Source organism: Podarcis cretensis (genome assembly GCF_951804945.1).
Source record: "Podarcis cretensis genome assembly, chromosome: 6".
Classification (NCBI taxonomy): Eukaryota; Metazoa; Chordata; class Lepidosauria; order Squamata; family Lacertidae; genus Podarcis; species Podarcis cretensis.
Window position 1 is genome coordinate 61392151 of NC_137175.1, and position 24644 is coordinate 61416794.

Here is a 24644-nt window from a genome sequence, read left to right on the forward strand (position 1 = left end):
TACCACATACTGCCCATATTTTTATCCATACCCGCAGGGATTTCCTCTTACTTTTTTAAAAGCATGTTTTTGTGCTTATGATTTTTATTCTCGTGCTTCTATTATGACTGACTGGAACAGCAAAGGTCTGCACCCTTCCTTGTAAAGGTACTTGCCACCTTCGTCCCTCTGCCTTTTGAGGCAACTCCCAAGCTCCTACAGAGGTTAAACCAGTGACTCAATGATCTGCATGTTGCTGCTTATAGTCTTCTGCTTGCAGTTTTCTGAAATAATAGGGGTTTCTCTCTTGAAAGGAGATTAAACACAGCGTTCTGAGAGAGCACATGCAGTTTCCTGGCTTGGGTAAACGGCCACATTCAAACAAGAAAACCGTAGACATGGTTTTCCTAAGAGCGGCAAAACGAAGTGCGTAGTCAAACTTAATGCATCTTGGAAATACAAATTCCAGTGCCTTGTAAAATATGCTACATGAAGGCTGATGTTCTTAGAAACCTCAATTCAAGGCGTTGTTTGCACAGCCCTGCCTTCGGTTGTCTTCATTTTTGGTGTGTCCATGAGTCAAGTGACTCCACTGCTGTCAGAGATGTATTTCCTGCAGAAATGTATCTAAAAAATTATATAGATATATAATTCATAAAGCACATTACAAAATAGGTTTCATGTGGGCTGTGTCTTTCCCATATTACATGGTGGCTGCAATTGCAGGAAGAGATAGTGTCACCTTTAGATTCTGGGCCTGTGGTAAATCCAGCCTGACCATGTCCCTTTGGTTATGAGTAGTTGCTGCAATGTTGGAATGTCAAACTTGAAACCTCTCTAAGCATTGACTGACAGCCCCATACAGCACGTTTTTAAAAGGTTAGTGATCTCAGGGATGGTGATCAAGATTCTTTACCCAAACCCTTTGTTCTCATGACTGAAGAAAAAAACTTGAAAAGGTGGGATCAGATCTGAAAAGTGAAACATTAAGAATCTCTTTTCATGGCTTTTTGTATTAAGGATTTATGTTCTTTCCCTCCTGTTTTGCATAGAAAACTTTTAAGCGGCTATATATTGACTCCTAGAATCCCATCAGTATACTGGGAATCGTCAAGTCAAAGACAGACTTCTCAAACAGCTGAAAGTTTTTAAGAGGGGATCCAGTATTTATAGTTGTTTTTGTTTGTATAATTGAAGAAAGCTTAATTCTTCTTTAGAGTTTTGATCTAAACTGCTACTGAATGTTAAAGGAGTGTTGATTTTTGGGTCCTGTAAGAGTTTTGCCTGAGTAGATAGGGAGGTAGAGTTGATAATGAAATGTAATGTGAGTTTCTTTTCCTCCACAGATCTCTGTGCACTTTGGTATGTAAATGGACATACTCTTCGGAGAAAGGCTGGGATGATAGTTTTTGGAAGCTGGTTGGATTGGAAGATTTGGTGGCAAATAACTATGCAAAAATAGGTAAATGTATATTGCCTACTTTTTAACATTTTTAAAAAAGACTTCATCTAATTAGGTAATAGCCCAGTTCAGACACAGTGGGAAACAGTGGTTTCCTGTTAGGAGAGCATGCTGTGGTAAGCCGTGCATTTGTGCAGTTCTCCCTCTACTGCACGAGGAAAGGACTTTGAAACTTAACCAAACCTTGATCTTGGTTTGTTTTAACAAGCCACAGTTCCCTTAGGCCTGAAATAACAAGGAACTGTGACTGCTTAAAAACAGAACTTCAATGTCTTATGTAAAGCACTTGAGCCTGATTCTCACTGCTCTGTGTTTGCATGCATGATTTCCCATTATATATTTTGGCAATATTATATCTATCAGAGGACTGCTTTAAAAGTGAGCAATTTTGGGTGCATCACGACAATTTGTCCTTAATTATGCACAACGCTAACTTTCAAAAGTAGGTTGTTTAGGTTTCCCTGGGGAAATGTGGGCAGACATTTTCGTCTTGCGAAGCAAGCCCATAGGGAAATTCGTCTTGCGAAGCACCTCCAAAACGGAAAACCCTTTCGTCTAGCGGGTTTTTCGTCTTGTGAGGCATTCGTCTTGCGGGGCACCACTGTATCATATATCCATGTGTGTCTGTGTATAGGTTTGTGTGTGTGTGTATCTTTTGCTGCTAAGCACACTTGATTGGATACAAGGCAGATCTTTAGACCAGCGGCAAGGAATATGCAAACATCATTATTTTGCTTTAGTTTGTTATACCCCTGCATGTGCAATGCTGCTAATCCACAGAATCAGCAAGCTTAAAACAGTGTACTAAACTCAACTCTTGGCTTGTCCCACACTCCTTTCACCAGCTTGTTACACTATATTTAAGTTGCTTTGAACTTTCCTGAAGCCTATGTATAATTAGAATTTTAGACTTGCTAATTGCAAGATTCTTATAGCAGATTTCCATTAAAAGACCGTAATGTTCATTTACTAGAAATTTTCCAGGATAGCATTATTCAAGTTTCCTTGTTCAGTTAATGGACTTTTAATGGCTGTCCTAAGCAGGCATGCCATTAATGAGAACATTAGTGTAAAAAAGAACCCCAAACCCCTCATCCCTCAAAGTTAATTACCTGATTCTCCCCCCCACACACACACCACCACTTAGAGAACAAGTTTCTATAACAGTTTAATGCAGCAGCACTAAATGGAAATAATTTGATATCAGTAATGAAATCCATAAAGTTTCGAAATAGATGCATTAGGTGTCGAAAAATTACTTTTTACAACTGCAGGTAAAAAAAGTCCCTTCTGTATGATTGTCAGGGACTGGCTGGTCAATGAGGAGTGGTGGGAGATTCCAGCTGGAGAACCCTATAGGGAAGCCTCAGAAGAGGAAGGCTCTGAGCTGGGGGAGTGGTGGTGGGACAAGGAAGACAGATCAGAGGAGGAATGGGGGGGGGATGCTGGACAAGCAACAGGAGAGAGAGAGAGAGAGAGAGAGAGAGAGAGAGAGAGAACACTGCAGATGTAGAACAGACAGCTGAGAAGGAGGTGGTGGCATAGGCTGTGACAGATTCACAGGAGCCTGCAAGTCCTACTGTCTTTAGCTCTTCTTCACCCTTGTCTCTGAGAACCTGGAGGGTTCTGCATGTTACAAAGCAAAGAGCACAGAGAGCTCAGAGGGCCCCTCCCTGGCGTAGCTTAAGAGTGCTAGGAAGATAGCCGGATTGAGAGGAGGCTGAGGAGGAAGTGGGAGACTCAGGTTGTCTTTACTGGGGCCAGTCGTACCCTAGGTTTCTCTGTGTGTATTCTGTTTCCTTGATCAAAGAATTACATTTTCTATTCGTCTCTGACACTCTGTAGTCCAATATCCTCTGGCAGCAAATCCTGACCTCTTCTGTATGTGATGTGTCCCTAAGAGACCAGTTTAGCTTCTACTGCATTCTTTGTGGGATGTGCAGAATAAACCTTGATGGCTCAACCTTGCTTGCTTTCAAAAGTGACAGGAAGTCATCCTTGGCTGTAGTTAGCAGTTGCTGGGCAGGACTTAGGATGGATCCAGGGGTGGAGGAAGGGGGTTGTGGTGGGTGTGGGTTGCCCCGAGTGCCACCACTGAGGGGGGTGGCAAAACACTGGGCGACACTAACTGTGGGGCCTGCAGTGCCCCCGAGCCACACTTCTCTCCTGGGAGAGACATGGTGACTTGGGTGCGCGCAGGCTCCATGCGGCCCAAGCAGTCTGCCTGCTGCCCCCCCCCCCAGCTGTAGGGCGCCTGAGTGGGAGGAGGCAGGCAGACTCTGGAGGTCCCATGGTGCGCCCCGCCCCACCCCTGGCTCCCAAGTGGCTTCCTCCGTTGCTGGATGGATCTCATAGACCCATTGGTAGTCTGCTCCTCCAATGCTATAAACAAGTCCTGTGCTTCTTGCTTTTCCCACCCAGCCCTGGCCTGAAGTGGCAGGTGGCTACTCCTGCTTCCATACAGGTGGTAGGCAGAGCCTAGAGCAGGAATGAGGGGGCAAGGATTCCTTTCTGACAACCTTGCAAGCTCTGAACCTAATCCATTGTTTTTCCTGTAGCAGAGTATAAGCAGAGTATCCTAAACCTTTAGAGTTTTTGAGATTTTCTTCTTGCTTTAATGCAGCCTTGGTAGCTATTACCAGATGCACCTTTTAGAATCCCCTCCCCCACCTCCCACCCCCCACACTAAAAGAGTATAAGCAGTAAATAAATGTTTTAACAGAAATGTGAGCACCCTAATGGCTGACGAGCCCCACGAAGAGAAATTTTTAACATAAATTATTTACGAAGTGCAAGCTAAGGATTGAATACAATATTTATATAGTGCATTTCAAGGACAGGGAAAAGCTCCCCCCCCCCATTTTTTCCCCAAACAACTAAATGTGCATGTTGCCAACAAGAGCAAATTCTCTTTAAAAACCTGACAGTTCAATACAGGGAAATTAGGATGAGAAAAATGAAAAACCAGCAATAATAGGACGCCAATTTGAAAACCACCCTTTTATACATTCGGGGGGGGGGGCGGGGATCATTTATTGCTGCTGCTTAAATTGCAAACACACACACACACACACACACACACGTACATAAATTCCAGGACACTTTGTTCAGTTCTTGTTTTGTTTTTGAAATTGCGTTGTCAACCATAACTCACCTCACAACATATATATATATATATATATATATATATATATATATATATTTAGCAGATTAAATGTAATAAGTTACATCCAGTCTGGCATCCTGTTCTCACAGTGGCCAACCTCTGATTCCCAGAAACTGGTAGTCGAGATAGAACATAGCCATCATGGCAAGTAGCCATTGATAGCCTTATTCTCCATGATTTTATCCAATCTCCTTTTAAAGCTATATGTTAAGGGTATAAAATTAAGTTTTGAATTGCTGTGAACTTTATAGATTAAATCCATTTGTTTTTGTAGTAGAAAAAGGTGGCTCATGAAAGGGAAAATTCTCACAAAATGGTGGACACTAGCATTCATTTTTTTCTGGTGATGAAACCCGAAGTGTTATGGCATTATATAACCTACATTAATATTAACTGATCCAGTTGTTTCCACATGAGGTGTGCTTTGCTGTGCTGAAGCATTGCTTTTCCATCATTACCTGAAAAGGAAAGGTTGACAAACTGGGAGGGGTGGCTAACACCCCAGAGGACAGGATCACACTTCAAAACGACCTTGACAGATTAGAGAACTGGGCCAAAACAAACAAGATGAATTTTAACAGGGAGAAATGTAAGTATTGCACTTGGGCAAAAAAAATGAGAGGCACAAATACAAGATGGGTGACACCTGGCTTGAGAGCAGTACATGTGAAAAGGATCTAGGAGTCTTGGTTGACCACAAACTTGACATGAGCCAACAGTGTGACGCGGCAGCTAAAAAAGCCAATGCAATTCTGGACTGCATCAATAGGAGTATAGCATCTAGATCAAGGGAAGTAATAGTGCCACTGTATTCTGCTCTGGTCAGACCTCACCTGGAGTACTGTGTCCAGTTCTGGGCACCACAGTTCAAGAAGGACACTGACAAACTGGAACGTGTCCAGAGGAGGTCAACCAAAATGGTCAAAGGCCTGGAAACGATGCCTTATGAGGAACGGCTAAGGGAGCTGGGCATGTTTAGCCTGGAGAAGAGGAGGTTAAGGGGTGATATGATAGCCATGTTCAAATATATAAAAGGATGTCACATAGAGGAGGGAGAAAGGTTGTTTTCTGCTGCTCCAGAGAAGCGGACACGGAGCAATGGTTCCAAACTACAAGAAAAAAGATTCCACCTAAACATTAGGAAGAACTTCCTGACAGTAAGAGCTGTTTGACAGTGGAATTTGCTGCCAAGGGGTGTGGTGGAGTTTCCTTCTTTGGAGGTCTTTAAGCAGAGGCTTGACGACCATATGTCAGGAGTGCTCTGATGGTGTTTCCTGCTTGGCAGGGGGTTGGACTCGATGGCCCTTGTGGTCTCTTCCAACTCTATGATTCTATGATTCTATGATTCTATGACACCAATTAAATTATGTCATTATGTGAACAGAACAACTTTCATTCCACCAAACATAATTTCACCCTCTTTCTCCCCACACCCCTAAATTTGCTCCAGAGGGTGGGGTCAGGGAACTCCCAGAACAGATTTGATATGGTTCACTGGAAGCAAAAGGAAGGCAAAGTTTTGATGCACAAGCAGAAATCCATCTGCTTACACAATTACTTTTCTGGATACAATAAGTCAGTAAAGTCTTGTCTACCGCCTCCCTACAGGAACAGGAACTGACAGTGAGACAATTAAAAAAAAACTTACTCATTGGTAATCCACCAGCTATGATAAACAGAAAGCAATAAAACGGGCAGGACTGTGTACTTTTATTTAAAGGTACAGGAGCCCCCCAAAGCATCAAGTGTACTTTGCATTGCTACACTGGTCAGGCTGATGCTGTGATAGCATAGCACTGTATAATGCAGTCATTGCGGATTTAACTTAGGCAAATTCAACTATGCATGGTCGACCGAAAAACAAAAAGTGCTCCACAGTAGGACACCTGTCCCTGTAGCACAGCAGTTCTCAACCTGTAGGTCCCCAGATGTTGTTGGACTACAACTCCCATCATCCCTGAGCTCTGGCCTTGCTAGCTAGGGTTGATGGGAGTTGTAGTTCAACAACATCTGGGGACACACAGGTTGAGAAAGGCTGCTGTAGCACATGGAAAGGCAGCGAGGAACTCCTTCATTTGCCTTGTCCCCCCTTTCCTCTACCAGGACCCCATCCAGTTTAAGGATCCATTCCAACCTTTTCCTTCTGCCTCAGTGACAAGAACCTGCCTGCCTCCATCTCTCTCTCTCTCTTTTTTATAATAGATTTTATTAAAGTTTTGAAGGTTACAGAAAGAAAAATAGAAAAAGTTAAACAAACAAAGCACAAAAAAACACAAATCCAACCTTTACATAACTTTCTTTCCTTTGCTTATTTCCTTGACCTCCTCACACCTCCCTTTTTTGTATTCTAGTTCAATTAGATATTTCAGCAAATCCTTTCCATCTTTGTTTTTATCCTAAAAATTTATCTTGATATACTATAATTTTACATTCTCCTCTTCCCTAATTACCAATCCATTTTTACTTAATCCTTTATAACATTTCTGCTAAAACCACATAGCTTCATTCCAACATCCTTCTAACATTCCTTAATTTTACAATGTTTCTGTAGATAAACTTTAATTTTTTTCCAGTCTTCTTCCACTGACTCTTCTCCCTGGTCTCGGATTCTGCCAGTCATTTCCGCCAGTTCCATGTAGTCCATCACCTTCATCTGCCATTCTTCCCGGGTGGGTAAATCTTGTGTCTTCCAATACTTTGCAATAAGTATTCTTGCTGCTGTTGTGGCATACATAAAGAAGGTTCTATCCTTCTTTAACACCAATTGGCCGACCATGCCCAGGAGAAAGGCCTCTGGTTTCTTCAGAAAGGTATATTTAAATATTTTTTTTCATTTCGTTATAGATCATCTCCCAGAAAGTCTTAATCCTTGGGCATGTCCACCAAAGGTGAAATAATGTACCTTCAGTCTCTTTGCATTTCCAACATTTATTTTCGGGCAAATGATAAATTTTTGCAAGCTTGACTGGTGTCATGTACCACCTATAGATCATTTTCATTATGTTCTCTCTTAAGGCATTACATACCATAAACTTCATACCTGTGGTCCATAACTGTTCCCAGTCAGCCATCATAATATTATGTCCAACATCTTGTGCCCATTTAACCATAACCGATTTTACCGTTTCATCCTGAGTGCCCCATTTCAACAGCAAGTTATACATTCTTGGCAAGTTCTTAGTTTTGGGATCTAACAGTTCTATTTCCAATTTTGATTTTTCCACCCGGAAGCCAATTTTCTTGTCCAAATTGTAAACCTCCATTATTTGGTAATAATGAAGCCAATCTCGCACTTTGTTTTTTAGTTTTTCAAAACTCTGGAGTTTTAATCTATCTCCCTCTTGCCTCCATCTCTCTCTACCTCCCTCCTTAATCCTCCCTTAAAAAAAATAAAATTCCTGGATTTCTCCCCCTTGAAGAGAGCTCTTTCCGCCTGCCCTCCAGGTTTGCCGTGGAGGAGAAGAAGGGAGGCCTCAGAGAGAAGGGGAAGGTCTCCCCCCTTGTCAGTCAGTGCCTACCACAGCCCCACCAGTGGGAGGAGAAGGTGGGAAAGCCTCTCTCCCACTTCCACTGATTCATCCAGTTCCTGCTCACTGGCTAGGGAGGCACAGGGACCAAGGGTGGAATAGGCAGAGGCACAGGCAAACAAGCAGTGGCATCTCACAGCCAGACAGGGGAGGGAGAGTAATTTGGAAGGAGAATGTATGTTATGGATGATTTAAGGTAATGCTAACTGTACAGTACATGATTTCCCCCTTAAGCACTGACTTTGGAACACAATCTGCACAAAAGATGTACAAGATTTGCTGCAAATCAAGGTGGGGGGATAGATAGGGACCCTGCAGAAAACATAGACTGCAACAATTTTACATTGTCGTCTAGATTCTTCATAAAGAGTAAGCAAACAAGATTGCCAATTCCAGAGAAAATGGCTAGTGGGGAAGCAACATCTGTTAAATTTTCATGAACTATAGATCTTTGAGGTGCTGAAGGCTGCAATCTGTTTTTTAAATGGCCTGATAAATTTTCGTCCTCATTCTCATACTTAAGGGGCTACTTAAGGGACCAAATAATGATTTTTCACTGAATAGCAAGGCTTTATGCGTTGCCTGGTCCTTCCCACACCACTCCCAAAGCAATGTGCATTTTCCCCAAAGTAGAAAATGTTGTAGATATGATATAGCTATTTCTGGGGTTGTCAGTACCTTATATTTTAAAAGGTAACACAAAGACTCTTTTCTGAATATTTTCCCACTAAATCTGTGATGAAACTATATACTTTCAGGCTTCACTTGGAATTCAAAACAAATCTCCGCAAGTCTTGAAAACAAACATTTTTGTGTGGGGGGAAATACTACTTCTAAATAATCCCTGGGCCTTGTCACCTATTGCTGAGGGAGAAGTCTAATCTGAGTCTTGTGTCCTCTCATGCTCCTTTCTCCTTCCACCCCAAAAGGGAAAAAATAAGAAGTGAAGGGTTTATACGATATTGGCTCATTTGAACATAGTCCCTCCCTAACCAGCTGTGTTTTGAAAGAATAGTGGAGAGAGAAGTTTGGTTTCCTGTTTGTGATTCTGTATTTCTGCATGGTGGACTCCCGCTCCTGGCTATATTTTAATGGAAACAACAGATTTGTATGTGGAAGAGTCCTTAGCAGTTGGAGGGGGGATTCATAAAACAAAGTGCCTTCATGAAAAAAATTGTGGCTCTCAAGTGAGTGTTTCTTTCAAGTATGTTTTATTTAAAGGCCTGACTCATATGGAGTGTATTTCTTTGGCCCCTTATGGGATGAACATTGCAAGCAATGCTTTAAAAATGCTGGCGTTGGCTTGGCTTCCTGTAATTTTGCCCCCACGTGAATTTCATGATGGCACAATAGTGCCATTGCCATCTTGCTAAGAAGCATCCTATGGTATCTCCCATCTGTGTAGGTTGTTTGTCAACTACTGTTTCGGAACACATTTATTATTACATATTCCCCTTGCAAGCATGGTTATGATCATATGATCTGCTCCGTAGCATTGTAACAATGAGTGGTGTTCTGAAGCTAAAATTATGCCTATTTAAACTTTCCCTTCCTGTTTAGAATGAAGTGCAAGGGCACTTTTTCAAAATACATGCCAGTTCTCATTTTTAGTAACTGTCAAAGATGAATTGTTTCAGTGTACATGCTGCCTCTAAGCATTATGCACAATCCATTGTATATTATGTCCCACAAATACTTTTGCAGGATTTAGCTAAATGTCTTTTAAGTGTAGCAGGAATAATCATTCTGCAGTAGAAGTGTTACACCAGTTTCTTAATACCTTTCCTGGGCATTGAGGTGAGCTGAATTTAAGTAACATATAACAGCATCTTCCTATTTACTTTCTTAAACCCTACAATGCACTAAAGCTACTTGTGGCTGGGACACACATTCCCTTAAGACACTTAGAAGGACACTTGTAACACGAATGTTATTGGTACACAATTATATTAGAGCATGCTCAATTAACAGTAAAGATTATGTCCATCAGGCATCCACATATATAAAAGTATAGAATTCAATTCAAAGCTGCATTCAGAAAAACATGGTAAAATTTTGGCTTGTTTCCTTGTTTTTTTGCAGGTACGGGGTCATAGCTGTCAAGTGTCCCTTATTTGAAGGGACAGTCCCTTATTCCAGCGCCATGTCCCGCTGCTGTCCCTTATTGATGGATGTCCCTTAAATGTCCCTTAAATTATGTCCCTTAAATTTCAAAGGAAGCAGCTCCTCTCCCTCCCTTCCTGCCGGCCAGGGAGGAGGGAGGCTCCAACTGTGTTGCTTGGCTGTGTTGCTCACTCAATAAGAAGTCTAGGAATAACTGGGGGGTGGAGCTTGCATGCCTTGTGTGTGGCTAGTTAATGCAAGCTGAGGGGGCTTTTGAATGCTTGATGCCATTTTGTTGCACGTGCTGCTGCAAACTTTGCAGTGCAAAGCCAGGCCGGGGAGCCATCTTAAGCTGAGGCTGCATAGGCCTTGTGGTGCATGTGATTCAGATTCTATTCAGTTGAACCTCTGGTTACAAAGTTGGTTGGACAGTGTTCTCGAAGCTACCAGCATGAGTTTGACCAGATTGCAGGAGGACAGGAAGACTGGAGTGCCTGGAACAGGTGAGGCTGCAGGTCCCTTATTTTCAAGGCTGCTGGTCCCTTATTTCCAAATCTGTAAGTTGACAGCTATGTACGGGGTGTGTTACTCCACGACTTCCCCTTGCTCCGCCGACAAGTTCCTCAGGCTTATAACTTGTTTCGAACCTTCTTCACAAGCAGAGTGAAGGTTCTATAGTGAAACTGCATTTAACCCATTTTTGGATATTTGCATATATAAAAGTATACACACATACTGCCTGCATCCCATGTAGCTGCTCATGTTTAAGGAGGGTGGAATATACACACCCTTTTAACCCTCCGTTTGCATAGACTCTTTGGCCTGAAAGTGTGTGCATTGTCCCTAACTTTCCAATTACAGGATTCCCTGGGTATTCACAATCTTTCCTTAGCTTTAGCCTTAGAGTTTACTGGGTTGATGAATAGTCCTAACTTAGTAGGAACTTAACACAAAAATACGCCTTTGGCATAGTATGCAACATACATTTCCAGTAAGTTTAGTTGCCAAAATTCAATGGTGGTTACACTAGAATGCATTTACTTCTTTAAAGCCTCCCCCCTCCGGTACATATGTCACATTAGTTAAGAAAGAGAATTCCTTTAGTCTTCATCCCCTTTTTGTATTTTCCACCTCCTTTCCATCATTGAAATGTGGCAAATTGCAGTTTCACATAAAACACAACTGGTTCTGCATGACAGGTTAAAAGCAGCTTTTGAATGACTGAATGTGTCATAGCTGAGTCAGCTGTACTGCCTTGCTCGGTTTTCCCTTTGTTATTTTATTTTTTTTAAGGGCCAACGAGCACTAAAGCTTCCAATTCCATTCAATATCAGTATGACTTTGGACCTTGCGATTAAGTTACTCAGGTTGACTAAAGATGTATTGTTAACCGCTTAGTGTTACGTCTGGTAAATAGCCGGTTGCCGTGACAACTGCCTGGAAAGGTGGTGGGTCATTGGTACCACATAACTTTCTTTAAACCAAACATGAGCAAATTCCGGAACTAGTCTTTAGGATAAAAAGGAAGGAAAAGTTTCAGACAGCTTTTTCCTTTGGTAAACTTGTTTCTCGCTCAACGGGGGGCGGGGGGTGGATGGAGTTCTCTTCTAAAAATCCCAACCAGACACCTGTGGGAAATTAGGACTAGAGCACAAGAGCACTCTTTGCTCCTGTTCCTAGCAAATGGTGTTGCTGTTGTGAGAGTGGAGCAGACTTCCCTTTCTTCTCCTCCCCACTGCACACTCTGAGAATCTGCTCCAGATGGCTGGGGGAACAGATTTTGGGGGCCAACAGGAGGCTGCAGGGGAAGGAACATAGAAAGCTGGCTTACAGTGAGTTAATCCATCGGTTCACAGAGAACTCAAGAGAATACTTTCAGGCATACAGTGGTACCTCTGGTTACGTACTTAATTCGTTCCAGAGGTCCGTTCTTAACCTGAAACTCTTCTTAACCTGAAGCACCACTTTAGCTAATGGGGCCTGCTGTGCTGCTGCCGCGTGATTTCTGTTCTCATCCTGAAGCAAAGTTCTTAACCCGAGGTACTATTTCTGAGTTAGCGGAGTCTGTAACCTGAAGCATATGTAACCTGAAGCGTGTGTAACCTGAGGTACCACTGTACATGAGACTAGCTTTAAAGAGTACAGAATATTAAGCTGATTTCTTAGAAAGAATTGTAGTAGCTGCTTTTTACCCAGCCATTGAATACTATTAAAACCTCACTAATGGTCCTTTCGAAAACCCCATGAGTGTAGCTTTGCAAATATAGCATCCATGTTTATCCTATTCCTGGATAAATGCAATTGTACTGTTGATACAAGGGGTTACATTGTTATGATAAACGTTACACAACATGTGCGTGCTTTAAAATTAAAAAGCAATATTATTGGTGCTTGGTAAATAGAATGAAGGGCATATCAGGTCAGGGAGAAGAGGGCAAAGGATCACTTTCAAGCACAGAAAAAGTAGCATTTGCCTCCCAACAGATTGAACATAAAACGAGACTTGCTGGGTCAAACCAAAGCATCCTACACCCTGTTTTTTACACTGACCAACCAGCTATGTTTGGCAAGCAGAATCTGAGCTCTGCCCACTTGTGATTACCAACAACTGGCATCCAGAGACTAGGGCTAGGCGATACATTGATATATTGTCCAAAACCGGTTTGAAGTTCACATCGTGATAATTGTTTCATAATATTGAGCTGTCAGTATATTGTGAATCACAATGTTTATAAGGGCCAGGTGATAACTGGTTTTCAGCATCGCAATAACTAACCAGCTAAACATTGTGATAACTCACTAGCTAAACACTGCAATCTACCACAATGGTAAGGTATACCTCTCAGTCTGCCTAAATGACAATATTGTCAATCATCATACACTCAGTTTTATCAGCAGGCAAGCCAAAATGAATCCCCACAGGACTTTTGGTTTGGGGCTTGGCTACCAAATGGTTGTATTCAGGACAATCCAAAGTACGGCAATGAGTCATAGTTAATACAAATAACCTGGGACTGCCAGATTGCCAGCAGGCCTACTAGGAGGCAGAAGCAGCAGTGGCAGAAACAGCTTGCCATGACCGTGGTCTGTGTTGGCAGTAGTGGCAACAACCTGCAAGGCCTTACGGCTGCGGCACAGTGAGTGGTGGCCTGCGAGTCCTTGTGATGGCGATGGGGCAGCAGTAGTGGTGGCAGCCTGCAAGGACTCACAGCAGTGATGGGAGGCGGCAACAGTAGCAGCTTGCAATACCTTGCGGCAGTGACAGGGAGCGGTGGCAGTGGCAGCACCCTGCAAGGCCACAGGAGGTGGTGGTAGTAACGGTGGGATGCATTTGGCTTGCCTGCTGATGAAAGTGGCCATGAGGTGATTGTTAATATCATCATGAGTTTTAGACCCTTAAGTAGCAGCAGTTTCCAGGACATTGTCCCTTTCATTTCTATGTAGTTCTTTCCTTATTTCTGATATCGTTATATATCAATATATCGTGATGTTTAGCTAGTGATATATCGCGATGTTGAAAACCAGTTATTGCTTAGTCCTGCCAGAGACACATTGCTTCATATACCAGACATAATGCATAGCTATATCATGACTAGTAGCCATCTAGGTTGGTGGCCGTCACGATGAGACTAGTGAATTTTATTTTGTTTTTCTCCTTTTGTTTTCTTAGGAAATGAAGTTCTCACTCCAGGAGCTCCAGTTGGAAATGGTCTGACGTCAGAGGCTGCTGAAGCCCTTGGCCTTGCTAAGGGGACTGCAGTAGGCGCGTCTCTTATTGATGCACATGCTGGAGGAATAGGTATTCTCTAAAAGGGTAGCTGTTTTTTCTCTGTTACACTTCCATATTATAAGTAGAGGCTTGCTACAAAGGCTACATTCCATATGCATTTTCAGTATTGGTTGCCAGGTAGGCATAATCAACTAAGGAAGCCTTATAGCACGGGAGCCTTTAAGGGAGCTATTATGAGGAATATGACAGTATGTATAAAACTGTTCTGGTATGTTACCCTGGACAACACGGCTAATCTGTTCTGGATGTGGGGGAATAGAGAATCCTGGCTGCATGTAGGAGACTGGATTAAATAGTTTTTGAGAGTAATTGCTGTCCTTCAAGTCTCTGATCATGTGATCTTGCTCGGTGCATCCCAACAATTTCCATCTTCTGTTAGCTTGAAATACATTGGCAGCCTTTAGATTTGGGAAAAGGCAAGGCTGCAAACCTTCTCCTGGTTATGATTTTGAAGTCTGAATGAAATAGCGGAATTGAAAACAAAACAAAAATCCTTACATGTTGACTTGTCCTTTGCCTTGTCAGCCTCTTCTCTTTGACATGCTTTATGTTTCATGTGTGGAAACCCAGCTCCTTTTATCAGTTTGCCACCTACTAGTTTAACCTAATGTCGGCACAACTTGCAGGCCTTGCTTCATGAGTGGTAGCATGGAAGTTTCTACGTGGAAGGTGAAGAGTGTTAGACATTTGGTACGCTAAGCAGCGTTACAGAGGATTCTGTTATGTTCTGTGATTTGGAGCAGACCTTCCCATTTTGCACACCTGCTCGACCTACATGTGTCTCACAATGTAGATCACTCCAGTGTGTGGAAGAGAGGGAAGGCAACATGTACAACACACACTTATCCAGCTGAGTGTGTATGGGGCGGGGGGATATTTCCTTCAGAAATTCGAAATGGAGCTGCCCGTCTCTTCAAGATAAGAAATTCCCAAGTAAAAACCAGTTTCACATTTTGATAGCTGGGACGTAACCACGAGAGAACAACTGTACCAAAGCTCTCCCAAACATACATTCCAAAAACAGAGTGTACTACTTTTAACAAACTAATATCAGTTAGAAGGATTAATAAGAGGCTGTGTTCTTGGCAACCCCAGCAAAACGTGGCCTCAGCAAAGGGCAGGGTATTTGTTTTGCACTACTGCAAGTTTATGTGAAGTTGATCTGAATGCAAACTCAGGGATATACAGAGAAACCACAGTGGAAGAGGCCGGAGCATATGAGGCCACTTGATTTTAAATGCCAGATATGAACTTAGGTTTTGAATGCTAAGCCCCAAGGGGTGAAAATATTTGCCCACAGTAGACTCAAGAGATTTGATACTCTCTCCATAATAGACACATTAAATATTTTAATGTGCATTTCATTAGTAATCCGATGTGATTCCCTTTTCAAACTCTGCCTGTTTTGGTATGGAAGGCATGTGTGTGTACGTGTGTTTATTTTAGAGACGGAAGATGCCATGCCAGAGTTTAGGGCTACTAAAAATCTTCCCAGCTGTTTTCCTTTTCACATGTTAATTTTGACATTTGGTTAACCCTCAGAGAGGCCACTGCCTGTCAAGGTGGACAGTACTGATGGACTAATGCTCTGATCCACTCTTAAGGCTGCTTCCTAGGTTCCTGCACCTGCAAAATGCAGGGGAAATGGCACGAGGACCAAACTTGACATGACATGGGACACGTAAATAGCAATGAAATTAGTGTTTGGTTTTTTTTGGGGGGGGGACAAGAATAGGGGTGGGGTGATTATTGTCGCCACAGCAGTACATGAAGAGGGAAGGCTTCATTCTTTTCTTCCATCATGCCTCCCCACCAGAAAATATTGTATCTCACACTCCCTACTTTGAACCCTTGAAGGGAAGCTTACACTGTTGCCAATGCAAGCATCTCTTCCAGGATACATGTGTGTATGTGTATGGCAGGAACAGAAAGGGTTAAACCTTCCCTCCCACCATGCTGCACTCCTAACAAAATTAGGGAGCCAAAAAAGGAGAGGGAAGGCATTGAATAGAGAGGAACATAGGAAGGAAGTTGCCTTATACTAAGTCAGACCATTGATCCACCCAGTTCATTACTGTCTAGAAGGTAAGGTAAAGGTAAAGGACCCCTAGACGGTTAAGTCCAGTCAAAGGCAATTATGGGGTTGCGGTGTTCACCTAACTTTTCAGGCCGATGGAGCTGGTGTCTGTCCGTAGAGAGCTTTCCAGGTTGTGACGGAAGCCAGAGGGCTACCTATTTATCTACTTGCGCTGGTGTACTTTCAAACTGCTAGGTTGGCAGGAGCTGGGAGAGAGCAGCGGAAGCTCACTCTGTTGCATGGATTCGAACCGACAACCTTTCAATAGGCAAACCCAAGAGGCTCAGTGGTTTAGACCACAGCACCACTCATGTCTATAGTGACTGTCTGTCTACAGTGACTGTCAATAGCACTCCAGGGTTTCAGACAGCAGTCTGTCCCAGCCCTACCTGAAGATTAATAATAATAATTTTATTATTTTTACCCCTGCCCATCTAGCTGGGACTAAAGCAGATACTCTTCCTCTGAGCTATGGTCTTTTCTCAAAGGAATAAGCCTAAGAGAAAAAGTTCTCAGAGTGCCCAACATATTTTATTGCTGCTCAAATAAGGTTTCAAAAAATCCGGACAAACAGTATAAGGTAGGCAGATGATTAGAAATGCAGAGCAGGAAGGAATATAGAACTGAAGCAAGCCTTTGCCAGCCTACTGCCAGCTTCTTCCATTTTTAGAACGGCTGGGAAGCTGGAACCAAATGAGACAGGATGCAGCTGGGTCTTGTTGGCATGTTTCTCACAAGCCCAGGTGTAAAGCAGTCTTGAGCTGAATTCTGTACATGCTTAGTTGTGGGTAAATCCCACCTGGAAAACGAGTTTAATTTTCCTTGCTGTCATTTTGCCTTTGGACAATCCATCCCACAATTTCTTTTGAAAGGAAACCAAAACTGAGTAAGAAGTCATTCTGCCAGCCCAGTCTGGTGCAGCATGTGGAGGACTGAGGAACTTGCATCTGGAATCTGTGAAAATTCTGTTTGCCCTCGTAAATGTTACGTTTTCATCCACTTCTCAACGTGTGTGGATTTGTGATGAGCCAGGTATTCAGAATTTGGTAGTTAAAAACAGTTTAAACAAATTACAATCACAGGAATAAGGTGGGCCCTAAAAACATCTATCTCAGGTGTCAAAGGCCTGGCGAAAGAGGTGGGTTTTCTCAGGATTTCAGCTCTGTGGCAAACACCAGAGTGTACAAATGCTGCTACAAACTTATGAAGACTTCTTGACTAAAGTTCAAGGACTATGAAGGCAGCATGCATTCTACTCAATGCACATTTTCTATGCGGTTAATATATATTTTGCCACGTGACTCATTAATAACAATGTGATGAATACACATTTCTTCAAGTTGAGATTAACCTTGCTTAACTTGACATACACATTTTGAAATACATAAAAGGTTTTAAACATCCTTGTACACTTCTAAATATAGCACGTATTTGTACAGGAAATTCCTTGCAGATATTCTCTATGCAATACCCTTAACACAATGTGGAATATTTGCTTGGCCTCATGGTAAAATAAGGAAAGCTGAACCATTAGCAGAAGTTCTAATTGTTTCTGTTCTTCACAAAGGAATAAATCTCAGGTGCATATGATACATTCCTTGCATGACCCTCCAGTTATGAAGAGGGTATCTTTCACCATACCTACTGGGAGTGATTCACGTTGATGCACAGACATCAACAAGACTGTAGTAGTGATCAAAATATTTAGGCCCCTGTACTCACAATAAATAATTTGTTTAATTTCTTAAGAAAGATTGCCATGTAAAATATGATGTTATAAAGGATAATTCAAATTTTGGATTATGTTGCCACTTTTGCTGTAGGCCAGAGCTTTCCAAACTTTTCATGTTGATGGCACACTTTTTATACTTACATCATTTTGCAACACAGTAATTCAGTTTTACTAGCAAACCAGAGGGTAAACTAACCCCATTCCAGCCCTGGAAGGAGCATGGGGAACATTCATGCGACACACCTACACACTGCGGCCGACACACTAACGTGTCGTGACACACAGTTTGGAAAGCTCTGCTCTAGGCATTGGTGTTTTGATATGCCCCATTTGGTCCCCATGCCTACAATTTTATCTGTAAAATCAGATAACAACAAGAGCTGTCATACAGAGTGCAAGCGGGCACTTAATCAAAGAGAGAACTTTCAGTTTAAGAGTGTATATCCACATATCACAACAGACCATTGTGTTTTGCCACCTTTATCAAACATGGCTTGGCATAATTTCCGATTTTGTTAAGAACATTTACATGACTAAAAACTGTCTGGCTAGTGCAGTCCATGATAACAGACATAGGGAAGACTATTCTCCATAATGTTGCATATGGGAGGATAATATGCAGATTTGTTCTTCTTTAATGACGGATTCCACTATAGAAATTCATTGTTTAAGGAAGGGATATAATAAGGGATACCAGAGTTGTTGTATTATTATTATTATTATTATTATTATTATTATTATGTTAACAGGTATAGTATTGCATTGTCAGATGGAATATATATATATATATATATATATATATATGAATTATATATCCAATTTAGTGGGGCAGGGGGAGACAATGACTATTGGCATTCACATGAATGTTGGAAATCCCAGATGAACCTTTTGAATGTCAGTGCTCACTACAGTATGTCCTTGTTTGTGAGACAAACACTGGTGAATGCTGAAAGCCTCATTTCAGTTACTGTCAATCATTCATTCATCGACATTCACCATATTTAAGAGACTGAATTTAATTGTGACAGATATAGTGTTTGGTGTTGTCTGTAATAAGGGGAACAGTGCAAAGGAAGGAAAATGAATTGGATTGTTACCTCCTTGTGTGGCTTTGGCCAATTCACCTGCAGAAAAGCCAATGGGTATGGGTGGAATGCAGAGTGACAATAGCTCTGTGCCTTCAAATTGTATTGAATGGCTGTGAAATGGGGGTGAGGGGTGGCAATTTTGAGCAGAAATCAGCAGGCAGGAGAAAAGTGCCAGTCTCTTCCTCTGTCCTTGGCGATTGCTCCCAACCTGGTGTCATTCCCCACATCTACTTTTTTAGGTGGGATGTAAGACTGTATATAAGCACAGCTAGTATAAAAATGGACTGTGGGGGGAGTAAGAATTGGAAGGCGGAAGACTGCAGGCAAACAAAGTGTTTAGCACCCCCATTTTGCCCCCAGCCATTTTCTGTTTAAAACTCAGGGGACCCCTGTGTGGGTGCCCAAACACCCTCTGTAGCTGCATCTGAAGCCGTGGATCTGTGGCTGTCACTCCAGCTGTGAATCCTGATTGATGATGATTGTTCTCTCTTCCATTAGATTGATCAATACTTTTATTGGGGGGGGGCGGCGGCAATGTATTAGCCAAGTAGAAGTAGAGAAATCGGCTTCTCTGATAACACTGTTTGACAGCCTTCTCAGAGTTATGTCTTTAAAAATGGGGTTTCTTATATATTTTTTGTCTCTCCGTACCAGGCATGATCGGAGCCAGAGTGCAAGGACATAACTTGCCCTGTGAAAACCAGCCAATTACATCCCGAGCCGTTGTGATATGTGGAACGTCTTCATGCCACATGGCGGTAAGTTGGGAGCAGAATCATTATGCCAGTCACATAAATCCAGCTGATGAGAAGCTGCCCTTTAAACACCTCTTTTAATTTATTTGCCCTTGTGTATCCTGTATATTATGAAGTACTTTGAGAGACTTCTTATAGATCACCATACATCTGCTACTGAGAAACATCTTTAATAGTAGTAGAAATCAATACTAAGGGAAAGGCACAAAATGTAAAAGCAAAGTCAGAAATTATTCTACTGCGATTTCAACTGGATAGTGTGAAATTGGAGCCGGAGACTCTCGCTTAGAGTAACCCATGATGAGCATGTCACTAATGTATAACTGAGTACTCAGTGTCTTTAGAAAATCCCCTTTAGCCTTCATCTCTCTCACCTCTTCTCTCAATCAATATAAATCCATCTTGTGCTGAGCACTCTAATGATCTATAGAATTATGAGTTGCATTGCGGCTCCAAAAGAGCCCAGATAAGCAATTTTTGCTTCAATATTTTTTCTCACTGAATTAGTGGGAATGCTTTTTCCTGGGATTGCAATTAAAGTTTACTGTCTCTCTTTCTCTCTCTTCAGGCATGCATATATATATATATATATATATATATATATATATACACGCATGCCTGAAAGCATTCTGTTTTCTTGTCTGTCTTATCCAGTGATCTTATTCAGTCATTTTTGTTTCATTTAAAACTTGTTAAGTTGCTTAAATGTAGACTGAATCATTAGATAGGATTTCACTAAAATATATGCAGCAAAATAAATAATATGTGCGTTATTCACAAATGACAGTGTACACATTTTTGGATTTGTGTGTGTTTGTATTTATACAGACACACACAAACAAACATATGAATTTAGGGGTGGGAAATTATAAACTGTGGTGTTAGAGGCAAAGGAAGTAAAGTATAGAAACAGGATGACACTTCATGCAGCTGGTATACTTCCTCCGACACTGGAGCCATCATGTTAATATTCGTTACTCTCCACACTTGTTTCCAGTCCCCTTATAAAGCCATCCAAGTTCTCTCTCTCCCATCTATGATAAGGGTTACAAGTTTGTTGTGAGGATTACAAAATAAGTGAGGTACTTGGTACACCCTATAGAATGCCTCGTTTGTTTGTGCAGCGGGACTCAGTAACAGGGCACTATGATCAAGGCCAAAGTGGCACATTTGGGACAAATAATAGTGATAATGTAAATTGTGCTAATGTTAGAATCCCACTTAAAAGTTGGTGTTCTCTATCAATAGATAACTGATGCTACAGTCCAATGCAGAGTAAGTTAGCTGTAAGCCCTCTGAGTGTACGTGCAAGAAATCAAACATAGGAATGCGCTGCGAAATCTGTTTCAGTTTCAAAATACCAAAACTACTATTCCGCCCCCCCCCCCGCACGTCTTTTCACCATATTGCATTGTCAAAGGAATGAATATATGAAAACTCTTTGGTTGAAGGAGTCTTTTATCTGTACCTGTTTATATACTGCGCCGACGACATAGGGCAGTTGTGTGTGCCTTTTTAATGATATGTATTTGCAGCTGCAGTTGGTTGAAATTAACTGTACCTTTTTTTAATTAGAGCCATAAAATCTAAATTTATTATCCTCTATGTTTTTGTTAGAAATCTCTCTCTCCATATATATATATATATATATATATATATATATATATATATATTTCTCCTTCTCTTTGTACCAAGGGACCCCAAGGGCAATAGAGATGAATCATCAGGTTTAATTTAATGCAGTGGGAGAGAGACCTGTGTGGTCAGGCTGGCATAAAAAAGTGCCTTTGATCTGCTTCAGGTGCACTGAGCCCCAGCGAGCCAGCAACAATAATATCTTTGTGAGATGATCAGAGTATAGAGCGAAACAGAGAGACCAAGGGGAGGGGGGAATGGCCTGTATGGAAACTCAAGGCTTTCCTTTGTTGTGGTTCTGGCAAACGAAAAAGTCAACTGTCAGGAGAAATTCAGCGAACATAAAGCAGGGTGAAAGTGCAATGGTCGAGTAGTGGGTTTCTTTCAAAGGATCTTAACAACAAAGCACTCAAAATAATTTGCTGGGTTACTTTATTTTCTGGGGGAGTGGGGGCGGGAGAGAGGGTTGTGGAAGAGGAGGGGTTGCAATGAGTGGCTCAACGTGCCATGAATCAGACGAGTAGGCCTTCGGTATGGGCTTGTAAAATTATGAAAGATGCCCCATTACATCCCCTGCTTTAAAAAAAAAAGTCTAAGAAATTAAAGGAAATACTTTTATTGGTCATGCCTCTGGTATTTTGAGTGGTATAGAAGTCAATCTGTAATGAACCATTAGGCTCTTCTGTTGGGAATGTGGAGGAGATCACTTAGAGTACGAAATGACAACTGGGGTGGTGGCAGTAGGAGTTTTAACAGTTGACAGTTGGAAGGAGGACATGACCAGACGTAATCAGCATGGGAATCCACTGTGACACAGCATTCCTACTGTTACAATACTATTTTAAATATTTTCTTCTCTTGTTTGTATCCAGCCCTTCTACAAGGCATGCTTGATTCTATGGTGTTCTCAGTTTATTCTTCCAACAATTTTTGCAAACAGCTTTCTCCTTCTCCCAAGTTCCATATCTTTATCTTTTAACCCCCCGTCATGTTCCCCCCCCCCATGTGTGTTTTTAAGATCTGCACACTTTAACAAGCTGAAATGGGCAATGATTAGATCATGCAATTTTTGCATGCACCACGCCCAGCTTCTGCCATCGATCTGCGTTTTCACTCTGGAGTTGTTGACAATTGGCCCGAATAACCTGCTGCAGTTAAATTTATCTGTTGTGTGATTCTATCTTTCCTGGGTTTTCTAACGGTCCTTTTAAGATCAACAGGATATAAGCATTAAGGGATTGCTTGGGTGAATCTGTATGCTATAAATATTGTAAAAGGTTCTCAGTTGAGTTCAAAGGCATGTTCTCTGCCTGTTTTTGTTTCTTTGTTGGCTTAAAGAGCAACTTCAGGCAAAATGTGCTTACTTTGAATTGGTTCATCTGCTCCTCTTAGCAACTAGCGTATATAAAACAGCGCTGTTCTTGCTCCACAATATCCACCCAAGCTGCCAGCTTTGTTTACACAAATAGAGTCTGGAGCACGTTTCCAGCCTGAGAGCTTGCACAGTACGTGTCCTTTGCAGAACATCCTGGGGTGGAGACCGCAGAGGCACGCTGGCTCAAAGTGTTCCTACAAGCTGATCTCTGTAATCTCAGTGGGAGCCAGACCAGCAAGTGGTTTCAGTATATGTTGGCTGAGATTCGAGAGCAGAACATGCCACATAGTTAAAGCATCAGACTCCTTGAATGTTTATTGCAAAGGAGTCCTTTGCCGTGCCGGTAAATGTCTGCACAGAGGCAAAACGCAGCACACCACGCTATTGGGCTCGTGTGCTACATCGCGTTTTGCGTTTTATGTAGCGGCACTTGGCAAAGTGCTTTCAGAGAGAACATCCAAAAGCTGCTTTCTGGATTTTCACCTTGTATTCTTCAGGCACCGCTGGCCCTTCCACTCTGCTTGAGTTAGGGAGTTGAAACGTGCTGTCTCCAAGGGGATGGAGCCGAATGCCCAGGGCAATGGATTTCTCTGCCAGCTGGCTGCAGCCCAGCAGTTTGCAAAGGCAGCAATTTGTCCTCCTCCAGATCAGTAGAGAGGGGTGGGGTGAGGGGTGTTGCAGGCAAATGAAAACAAAAGCAAAACTACTGCAAACAAGCCACACCATCTTCTATCTCCCTGCTTTTTGGTTCACAAGTGGCAGAATGCATTTTCAAATGTAGCCTTTTAAAAGTCAGACTGCGGCCTAGTTATTTAATTTAACTGATATGATGGGCATGAATCTCTCTGTGATTGCAGAGAAATGCAGTTTTACAGGGGCATAATAGCGGAACTGCGCAGGGTTAGCCCAAGACATTATACTGCCTGAAGCAGAACATCAGATCCCTCATAAGTAAACACGCATAGTGCCCAAGGCTGACCAAGTGGAAAATCTCCTGGACATATCTGCTTGGGAATGAAAAAATAAAACATATAATCTAAAAATTGTCATTCATTGTCCTATGGTAGGTCTGGTCCCGGTAGAAATTAAAGCACAGGGATACTTTTCCAAGGACACAGCCTCTCTCCTGCTAAAGGTGGTGGGGAGAAATCTTGAATAGCTAACAATTAAATATACATAGTGCAGATGTTTCAGCATCTTAAAAAGTAGAGATATTACATTGCCAACAAAGGTCCGTATAGTAAAAGCTATGGTTTTCCCAGTAGTGATGTATGGAAGTGAGAGCTGGACCATAAAGAAGGCTGATCGCCAAAGAATTGATGCTTTTGAATTATGGTGCTGGAGGAAACTCTTGAGAGTCCCATGGACTGCAAGAAGATCAAACCTATCCATTCTTAAGGAAATCAGCCCTGAGTGCTCACTGGAAGGACAGATCGTGAAGCTGAGGCTCCAGTACTTTGGCCACCTCATGAGAAGAGAAGACTCCCTGGAAAAGACCTTGATGTTGGGAAAGATGGAGGGCACAAGGAGAAGGGGACGACAGAGGACGAGATGGTTGGATAGTGTTCTCGAAGCTACCAGCATGAGTCTGACCAAACTGCGGGAGGCTGTGGAAGACAGAAGTGCCTGGCGTGCTCTGGTCCATGGGGTCACGAAGAGTCGGACACGACTAAACGACTAAACAACCAGTGCAGATGTTTGGACAGCAATTCCACCTTCTCACACAAAGACACCTGTAGAGCTGCTTCAAACTGTTACATTTTCTTAGTCACCCTGTAGGAATATGTGTGCCTTTGGTGCCAGATAAAAGGTGGCGGAATTCTATCTTGCAGAATAAGAACTGTCTGGCATTTCTTTGTGCCCATAGAAACAAATACAACCATTCTGTCCTTTCAGCACTTTCTTGCCCACATGGAGAAACATATAAGCAGTCCTCAAGATCAGCAGAATTTGTG

At 42.2% G+C, this 24644-nt stretch overlaps 1 protein-coding gene across 1 annotated transcript in view; it reads left to right on the forward strand.

The window, feature by feature from the left end:
- The window catches only part of FGGY (FGGY carbohydrate kinase domain containing), a 145964-nt gene that overhangs the window by 56933 nt on the left and 64387 nt on the right, over positions 1-24644 (forward strand). The window contains exons 6-8 of the mRNA XM_079982128.1: positions 1326-1441; positions 13908-14036; positions 19579-19682. Coding sequence (XP_079838254.1) covers positions 1326-1441; positions 13908-14036; positions 19579-19682 — 349 coding nt within the window. The remainder of the gene's footprint in view (positions 1-1325; positions 1442-13907; positions 14037-19578; positions 19683-24644) is intronic.